This window comes from Sycon ciliatum, chromosome 6, assembly GCF_964019385.1.
Source record: "Sycon ciliatum chromosome 6, ocSycCili1.1, whole genome shotgun sequence".
Taxonomy (NCBI): Eukaryota; Metazoa; Porifera; class Calcarea; order Leucosolenida; family Sycettidae; genus Sycon; species Sycon ciliatum.
This window is the reverse complement of record NC_088648.1, coordinates 3,002,227-3,012,226: the sequence shown is the minus strand read 5'-3', so window position 1 is coordinate 3,012,226 and position 10,000 is coordinate 3,002,227. Positions and strand designations below refer to the sequence as shown.

Sequence of the window (10,000 nt, the reverse complement as noted above, 5' to 3'; positions counted from 1 at the left end):
GCAGTCTTTCAGTAATGTGTGATAGGGACTCTCCGACACAAGACAAACACATGTCTGAATGTAGTAGACTGGTCCTGCTGACTTGTCACCCTTACCACCTATGCACCAAACAAGAGAGAGAGAGAGAGAGAGAGAGAGAGAGAGAGAGAGAGAGAGAGAGAGAGAGAGAGAGAGAGGAGAGAGAGAGAGAGAGAGAGAGAGAGAGAGAGAGAGAGAGAGAGAGAGAGAGAGAGAGAGAGAGAGTGGAGAGAGAGAGAGAGAGTGAGAGAGAGAGAGAGAGTGAGAGAGAGAGAGAGAGAGAGAGAGAGAGAGAGAGAGAGAGAGAGAGAGAGAGAGAGAGAGAGAGAGAGAGAGAGAGAGATAGAGAGAGAGATAGAGAGAGAGAGAGAAGAGAGAGAGAGAGAGAGAGAGAGAGAGAGAGAAAGAGAGAAAGAGAGAAAGAGAGAGAGAGAGAGAGAGAGAGAGAGAGAGAGAGAGAGAGAGAGAGAGAGAGAGAGAGAGAGAGAAGAGAGAGAGAGAGAGAGAGAGAGAGAGAGAGAGAGAGAGAGAGAGAGAGAGAGAAAGAGAGAGGGGAGGGAGGGAGAGTGTGTGTGTGTGTGATCACGATGATGAAGATAAAGAACTCCAAAATCAAAGAGGTCGATGGCTTATCCAGTTGTAGTCAAACAAGACGATAGGTACAGTAGCGGCACACAGACACACACACCTCAGACATGCCCATCGCGGAAGCGATGATAGCGAACAGCTATGTTAGACATAGCAATTTGTGCTGGGATTACAGCATTCAACAGCTTGCAAGGCTGATGAATTGACCGCCACTATTTTTAGCCTGGTATCCACCACACAGCTGTTTGAAGTGACTTTCTTCTGGCCAGTGAATCCCTATTTTTCATTTTTCCATTTTTTCTACACACACACACACACACCACACCACATACTCCGGCATACACTGGCTGTTGGTAACCACCCAGGAGAATGAAAGAAAAGTCAGGAAGAGTCCGAGAAAGAGAAGAAAGACGTGTGCGACAATAATCGTCGGGAATTGAACCTGCAACCTCTCGATTGGAAATCGACTGCACATACCACTGCACCATATGGGACACACACACACACACACCATGTGCCATGTACCATGTATACGCACGTCGCAAGAGAAGCACGTAAATCTGCAAATGCACCCAAAGATTTTCTCTTATAGCAACGATAGCGAACAAGATCTGAATGAGACAGATCAAGACTTGCGCCAGATAACTGTCTAATCCACACAACTGGCGAAGCCATGTGAATCGACCACCAATGCACACCTGGTCTACACCACACGGAGTACATCGGCATAAAACGGCCAAGACAGTTACCTATGCACACCCTACACTTGCTGGGGTAACCAGTATAGACAGCACGCTGCTTTGATAGAAGCAGACACTAGATGCACTGGTACCTTGAAGTGAAATTGGAGTTACTTTGCCAACCAGCCTCAGCTACTGAGTACTGGGAACCCAGAGCCAACAGACATACCAACAACCTCAGCCATGAAAGCTATTATAGTAACGACACACTGGATTGTGGAGCCGAAACTAGTCCAACTTCCAAATGCTTTGGCAAGAAGGTAGCCATCCAACAGGTTGTAGGCGTGCGCGCGCGCGTGTGTGTGTGTGTGTGTGTGTACACACACACACACACACACACACACACGCGCGCGCGCGCGCGCGCGCGCACACACCTACCTTCACACGGACGGAGACGATGTGGCACCACCTTGCTGTTGGATGTCACCGAGCCCTGTGTGGCTGGAGCACTGTCCACATTCTGAAAACGCCACACAGTACGCAAGGAGAACAGAGCTAGAGGTGATCAGTGCATGAGCAGTGGGTTATCTGCACACATATCATGACTGTGACCAACATGTAGACACGCTATTCACAATAGAGTGGTGCTCACATCAGTTTGTCATGTGACTAAATTTGTGCAGAAAGTGATCTTGTCACATGTGAACAGAGGAACCAACATGGCCGACATCATGTGACCCATAGATGCAGGGTTTGAGTGGAGTGTTGGAATCAAACATGGCTGCTGCCCCTGTATGGTCATGTGACGGATGTGAAACCACTCTAGAGCCCAATGGCAATCGCCAATGTTTGGAGTGGCAAGCCAGTGCTAGTGACGTCACTCCCACCACAGCATTCATAACCTAGTCTGCAAGCTCAAAATTCAAAACTGTTTAGCTCTCCTTTTAGTCGATATCATGTACGTAGGCAAATTTGCCTGCTTGTTCTTCGGCTCTAAACAAACAAACAACAACAAGCTATAGTACAGATCGTACAGATAGAGATTATAAAAGACGTACTTGCATAGGGGAGGAAGAGGACAAACTGGGTCACAAGTTCTCCTCTGATGAGTTCCCGTTATCACAATGGAACTTGTCACGAGCAATAAGCAGATAAGCAGGATCACCAGGAAGAGCAGCAGCAGCAGCAGCAGCAGCACCAGCAGCAGAACACAAAAGAAAGGCCTAACCTTTATCAATTGAAATGGTCGGTAAAACGTCAGACAGGATCCGTAAGTTCGTACTCCTGCAGGGAAAGTGTCAAGGTGCAAGAAAAGCCGTTTCGGAGAAAGAAGTTTCAACAAAGCTATAAATTAAACAATAGATGCCGACAACGTGTGAGCAGGAATTCAGACGCGATGACCATCGAAGAAAAACGTTTCTGAATTCCTGCTCACATATTTTATTTCAATAGGTCATCATTAGTTCATCATGGTAATATGTCGGCATCAGTTGTTTTATTTTATAGCTTTACAAGAAAAGTGCTAGCTTTAGGCTACATAGAAACAGGCCGTGCAGCATCAGCCAGTAGTTACCCGTGTGTGTGTGTGTGTATGTATGTATGTGTGCGTGCGATCCCCAGTAGTCTAATCACTAGGGCACTGTCCCGGAAAGACAGGGGTGCTGGTTCGAATCCCGCTCGTGGATCCTTCTTTGGCAACACTGACGCCTGGCAATGGCTCGAACCCGCAACCCATCGTACCCCCCCCCCCCCCCCCCCCCCGTGCGAGTAGGTACAGCGTGAAGACAGAGCCTGCTGGGGCGGGGGAGCAGTGTAGCAAGAAGAAGCCACGGGTGTGTGTGTGTGTGTGATCCCTGGTAGCCTAATCGATAGGCCACTGTCCCGGTAAGACAGGGTTCGAATCTCACTCCTGGATCCTTCTTTCGCAACACCTGCACCCCCCCCCCCCCCCCCCCCACTCTCTCCCTCTCTCTCCGTTTCTCTGTGTCTGTCTCTGTCTCTCTCCCTCTCTCTGTTTCTCCTTGTCTCTCTCCCAGCCGCTCATACATACCTGTCAAGTCAGTTAGCACTAGTCCATGACAATGCGCATCCTTGTGGCTTTCAGATAGAGACACACCATCTGACAGAAGATGGTTGATATGCACACATGCACGCATATACACACACACACACGCACACACACACACACACACACGCACGTGGTTAATCGACGTCCAGAGCAAATCATAGACAGACGGTGCCCACACAAATGGTGTCCGAGAGTGGGCGCCGTCCGAGGAGTTCTACTTTATTTCATTCTATCTTCTCATGCAGTCCACTGCTGCTGCTTGGACACAGCAAACTCCTCAGATAGAATCAACTCACCTGACAGTAAGGCTTGAAAGTGTACTACAGTCCATTCAAAAAAAGATGAGCGCTGGCTCTGGAGAGCTCCCGTATTTGGCGATTTTGTGGTACACTGTGCAGTGCCGCGAGATTCGAAACTTGAAAAAGGGTCCAAAAACGGTACCTCAACTGGGGCTCCCGCAAATGTACTGTTATGCAAGTGGAGTGAACGGCCTGGATTTTCATGGTTTTTCCCCAATTCAGTGCTTTGGGGGCAAAACCTGGCCGAAATCCTATTCTTGTTATGGCTAGCTCTTTGGAGAAATAGACTTCAAAAACACAATTGGAAGAGCATTCCATGGGGATTGCCAAAAAAATTGTGACGAAACTCAAAATTTGACCCCTTTATGGCCAAACGCTAGGATAGTCAAGTGGTGTGCCTCACTGTCCGAAGAGTGCTCAATACCCATGTAGGGCAGAGACTTGTACACAAGAGAGAGATTGAAAGGTTTGTTACAACTCTGAGTTTCACGTATTACTACGTGAAACAAAGCTTCCAATCTTTCTCTTGTGCAAAAGCTAGGATATCATCTTTTTCTGAATGGACTGTAGTGAAACTGTAAATCGAAAACTTTCAAGGAGTCTGAAGTGTGTCCTTTTTCTGAGCATTATCGCATTCTTGTCTCCGAGCAAGCTGTTCACATAGAATCCTCCGACATAATAAGGTCTGGCTTAGACACAGCCAACTTGTCGGACTGCGGCGACTCCCCGGACATAACCAGGACCAGGACCTGGGACACACTGAGCCAGGTCCATGGATGATGTGAATGATGATGGTGCATGGTTGATGCCATCAAACGAACGCTTCACACTAGCTATGAGTAAACCTGCATACCGAGTGATCTGGAAATGGTTCCAGCCCGACACACGTATACTCACAAGTAAGGCGAAACAGAATCTTTATTGAAACTTAGCGTTTCACGCTTGCGCGATCATCAGGCAAAATCACTCTGGTATGAAACAGGGAATAGGGTATGGACCACTTCATCAGTTACATCTAGCTGGGCATAAACTCTTATAATCGTATTTGCAGGTTTCAATCCTAACAGGCGACACACTAGGGATTTGTGAAGTGTCACTCGCTACACAGGTAACTTACAAGTTTTCCACAAGTACCTAAATCTCCACTACATGTTTGTCATGAAACCCGCAATGTGGTCAAGAAAGCTCCTCAATACGCACAAGTGCCCCCCCCCCCCCTCCCCTCCCCTCCCTCTCCATTTTCTCCCTTGCATTGTACTGCTGTGGACATTCGAAATACGATGGAGTGACCGGGGGCAGGCATCCTTACTGCTTTGGGCCAGTACACACACACACACGCATTGTACAGTTGTGGCAAGTGAAATCCGACACTTGGCATAAGGGACTGCACCGTGCATCCTGCAGCCTCTGCAGCCCTGCATACGTACAGTACATGTGTTGCATACAACTTTATCTGTCTGATGACAGAATTCGTACTCATCACAGTCAAGGTTCAAAAGGTGCTGGCAAATATGAATGGGAATTGGATACCAATACTCCTGACGTGTACCATGTTTGTGAACTGTGTGTATCTAAGCTGTGACCTTTCGACCTGTTTGGGATGCATACGGCTCTATAGTACCAATTAGGTGCAGTGCATTACATCATTGATGTCCATTTGAGGCGCTGTCCCCTATGGCAAGTGTCGGATTTCACTTGCCACAACTGTAGTTCACGTACACACTGTAGTACACACACACACTGCACTTCACGTACACACATTGTAAAAAAAAATGGACCAGCAGTGCTCACGGCTGCAAGGCCAGCGGGGCCCTGCGCCCCGTGGCCGCTTGACTTCTCAACGGACTCCCATGCCCACAACAGTACAGTCATTAGCCTTGTCTGTACATGTAGAATGCAGAGACTTTGCCTGCACTCACCGGGACAACAGAAAGTACCCAGTGTTCCAATACTGCACTCACCAGGACAACAGAAAGTACCCAGTGTTCCAATGATATCCCAATCTATAGGCATGGCTGGCTTCTCCGTCGGCATCGCACGGACACTCTCGCAAGAGTCGGAGCGTATCCTGATCACGCGCAGTTGTGGCGAGAAAGCGACAGTGTGATACGCACGACGGCAAGGGGAAATAAACACACACACACACACACGCACAAGCGCGCGCGTACTCGTGCACACACGTACACAAACACATACAAACGTATGCAAGCAGGTGAGTACAAAATGAAGTACACGAGTTTGTGTGCGGCGTGGTATAATAACATTGAAAGAAAGGAATGAGCAGCAAATTGCTGCTCTTCCACCAATATATTCAAGCAGGAGCAATGCCAGTTGGATCAGATAATTCCCGTCTCAACCTGGATGCATACGGACACACAAACCCATTCCAAATACCCGTAACAAGTCACAGATATGGGCACAGAAACACCCAGAAACTTACACACACACGTGCGTAGAGACATACAGCCCCCCCCCCCCCCCCCCACACACACCTCCCCCCCCCCCCCCACACACACACATACCCCCCCCACACACACATGCACATCCCCCACCCCACACACACCTTAATAACACACATGCACACACACCCCCACCCACCCACACCAGGACATACATGTACATACCAGCACTGTCTCACAGGCGGCACAGCCGCAGCAGAGCAGCTATACAGATCACTGAACGGAGCGACGGCTTCCGCTTCCTCGCGATTACCGCTCCCACCATTAGTCCTTGCACTAGCCGCATCATCACCATTGCTGCTGGCCTCATTAGATGGTGCGTTGCCAGTTGTGCAAGCGGCTACATTTCCAGACACGGCAAACAACAGCTGCTCCTCGTACTTGCAGCTAGCAGGGCTTAAAAACTGAAAGTCGCCGCATTCCTGAACAAAACAACAGTGCCATGCCAAGAACCAGGAGCTCAGTGGTGAGGACAACAAGAACAACAACAACAACATCAACAAGAAAAAGCCATCATTAGCCTACAACCTTGCAGTCACTGCTGCATCAACTAAGCAGCAACTAAGAGTAGCTACTGGGGTGTCGGACAGCACTCTAGGCGCAGGGCTGACAAGAATGTGACGCGCAATAAGACCATTGGCGAACATGGAAGGTACGGGTAACGCATGTGAGTACGCTGGGATCAGGAATGCACTGTTCAACATCCCGCACGGCCATGCCCGGGTGGCCGTGCGGGGTGTTATGTGAGTACGCTGGGATCAGGAATGCACTGTTCAACATCCCGCACGACCATGCCCGGGTGGCCGTGCGGGGTGTTATGTGAGTACGCTGGGATCAGGAATGCACTGTTCAACATCCCACATGCCACACGGCCATGCCCAGGGGGCTGTGTGGGGTGTTTATAGTACAAATTACGTCATTGCGCAATCGGCTCACTCTTGCTCATATCTTCACACAGTTAGAAGCGTGAAGGGGTCTTTAAAATGTGAGAAAGTATCAAGACAGATCTGGACATTACCATGGTCTGTACCAGGGACAAGGAGCGCTACAGTCTATCCTGCATATACCATACAGTCCATCCTGCATATACCGTACAGTCTATCCTGCATATACCATACAGTCTATCCTGCATATACCATACAGTCTATCCTGCATATACCATACAGTCTATCCTGCATATACAGTGCGTATCGGTTATAGTGTGGTCGTTGTAAGCAGTATATTCTTGTATACGACCACACTATAACCGATACGCACTGTACATGTACTTGCATAGCTTTCTGCCTAGCGCCTGTGCCCATTGTGGCAAAATGCCCACACTTACGTCACACATGCCTCACTATCTATAATTACATCACATTTTAATAGGTACTCATTCCATTTCTGTTTTCCATGCTCAAACGAAACATAGAAGATTATGGCATTGCTGCTCAAGCTGCCAGGGTGCCTCTTTACCTTGTCCAATAGGCGCAGTGGCGTGGACTCATCCAGCCCGACGATGACTCCGATTTTCACCAGGCTATTTCTAAGGTGCGTGAAGTCCGGTGGCTTCATGGCTGGGCATTCCTGTCAAGAAACTTCTGCAATGCAACAGCTACTGATCAGAATGGTGGGGACGACACGTGAGTTCGAAGGATGGTGGAGGCGTTTCAGGCAAATCCTCGTCAGCAGCCAGCATATACTGGCTAGCAGTTTCGGGAAAGCAAAAACACGCCGGACCGGGTCACCGGATAACGATACCGGTACACTGAGTTGCTAGGAAAGATTCAGAATTTCCGGTTTGGCTGAGCCTGTTTTTAAACTAGAGCTGTAGCTCAGTGTGAGGAGTTTCAATGCTCACAACCAGTACCAGTACTTGTGCTCGGCAAAGACACACTCAACAAAAAGTCATTGGATCCATGGCGGCGATGAATATTCGAGCTTTTACAGGAGCGCAAGGCACCATCTAGATCTGAGTTTATCCGCGCATTCAGCTCCTTTCATGTCCAATAATTATTATTTTGTTGTTTATTTCGACTGTGAAAGGGATGGACACTCCGAAAAGGGCGAGGCTGGGCCATGGCATCGGGCAAGTCGTTTTTGTCAAAATTATTTTGAGGCCTCCGCTTTCGCGTACAGAGCAAAAGCTTTCTGAAGCACGGGGCCGCACCGTCAAGGCGTCATGGTGTGAGAGAGCACACGTGACCATGTCGACTTGACGTCATGACTTGTTGCTTTTAATTTTTGTGACGCCATGGCGCCATAAATCACCTCATTTTTTCGAGTCGCGAGTGATTTTATGTCAGACCGCGATGCACGTAAAAAATGTACCGGTGTCGCCACTTTGTACTTGTCAGTCAAACAAATGCAATGAATAATTATTATTTGAATGGGCTTCGCTTCGAAGTAAAATAAAACGATGGTACATTGTAGTTCCTTGAACTTGAAGAGTGAAGTGAATTGGGGTTCGCACTTCCTGTAGCATTCCGAATCGCCACTGCTTGCCTGCAACCATGTCCTCCCGGGACAGAAGTGGCGAGGTATGAAAGACCGAGCCAGGTGTGGATTTCTCACTTTCACTGCAGCTGACGCCAGCTTTTGACATGTGGTTAACTCTGTGCTGTATGTAGGCTGGTAATTTGCGCTTTCTCGATTTCAAACCAATCAACATTTCGGCGGTGAGTCCATTTCAGATTCACGCCCTGGCTAGCATGTCGATGACCTACTAGTACTGTGTGTTCACTGTTTCTGGTATGCTGCTACACATGGAGGAATTGTCTGTGGCTCTTTATAGATAGTGGTCGTTATTCGTTGCAGCATGACTGTCTATTCATGAAGTCTGTGAGCCCAGCAGTACCAGCACACGACTACATAATGATTATAGTACATGTACTCGCATCAGTGCCATCAGACTAGTAACATCACGGAAACAAGCCCAACAATACGGAGGTTTCGCTCTACGGAATTACGTATGAAAATAACGTATGAACTGCACGGAATTTTCATACGTAAAAATCAGAGCTGTTGGGTTTCGCTCTACGTGATTTTCTCCACGACTGCTAAACATGCGTTGTTGCTTTGGAGACGCGTTGGCTGCATGCGCCCACTGCATGCACCATGAACCGAAACCGCGTTTTCCATTATATTTTGCACGTGGTGTACGGTGTGTGTACCTTGTGTTTCGCGCGGCTTGAATGTTGCCATGGACAAATGCGGAAAATGCGAAAATTATTTCAAAAAGTCCTACGGAGGACCTAACGTAGGAAAGAGCTTTCCTACGGAAATCCGTAGAGAGATTTACGTATGAAAGTTGCCCTCGCTCCCCGGCGCGTACGACATACGGATTTTCATACTTAATTACGTCATATACGGCCAATGATGTCACTACTCATACCGAGCATAATCGGGAACAGTCATACTTAAAGGCGATTCACACGACTGGCACTCTCAGATTTGAGAGTCTGTTTCCATGGAAAATTTCCCGCGAACAGCCAGTTTTTCCCACAGGAATCCCAACATGCACGCGAGCTCTCTTCATGGGCAGGAACCGAAGCTCCTGAAAGTCACATGCAGCGCGGAGAGTGCAGGAGAACACGTGTGGCAACTGATTTTCACGTTTACACAGGGAATCCTAGGAAGGATTAACGGTAGCTTCTAGTAAATGCCACCCTGCGCGATGGAAATCCTCATTCCTCGTTGGGAAGTTGTTTTTTTCCTTGCAGTGGTCCCTTTAGAATCCGGCGCCATTTGTGCTACAGAACTTCTGCTGGATTAGGGAGGGTGCTGGATTAGGGAGGGTGCTGGATTAACAAATCTGATTTACTGCTGCAATGTGCATGAAGAGGACATTTCGGTTACTGAAAATGATGCTGGTTTATTGAGGGTGCTGGTTTTTCTATTGACCAGGGA

At 48.3% G+C, this 10,000-nt stretch overlaps 2 protein-coding genes across 2 annotated transcripts in view; one reads left to right on the top strand and one right to left on the bottom strand.

Moving 5' to 3' along the window:
* Window positions 1-8,105, bottom strand: part of LOC135819165 (DENN domain-containing protein 3-like) — a 45,709-nt gene extending 37,604 nt beyond the window's left edge. The window contains exons 1-7 of the mRNA XM_065332324.1: window positions 7,568-8,105; window positions 6,278-6,534; window positions 5,615-5,721; window positions 3,337-3,405; window positions 2,515-2,570; window positions 1,725-1,806; window positions 1-98 (exon numbers count right to left, since the gene is read on the bottom strand). The exon at window positions 1-98 is cut by the window's left edge and continues 8 nt beyond it. Coding sequence (XP_065188396.1) covers window positions 1-98; window positions 1,725-1,806; window positions 2,515-2,570; window positions 3,337-3,405; window positions 5,615-5,721; window positions 6,278-6,534; window positions 7,568-7,666 — 768 coding nt within the window. The 5' untranslated portion in view covers window positions 7,667-8,105. The remainder of the gene's footprint in view (window positions 99-1,724; window positions 1,807-2,514; window positions 2,571-3,336; window positions 3,406-5,614; window positions 5,722-6,277; window positions 6,535-7,567) is intronic.
* A 406-nt stretch (window positions 8,106-8,511) lies between these two features.
* The window catches only part of LOC135819164 (transcriptional adapter 3-like), a 24,883-nt gene continuing 23,394 nt past the window's right edge, over window positions 8,512-10,000 (top strand). The window contains exons 1-2 of the mRNA XM_065332323.1: window positions 8,512-8,631; window positions 8,722-8,769. Coding sequence (XP_065188395.1) covers window positions 8,605-8,631; window positions 8,722-8,769 — 75 coding nt within the window. The 5' untranslated portion in view covers window positions 8,512-8,604. The remainder of the gene's footprint in view (window positions 8,632-8,721; window positions 8,770-10,000) is intronic.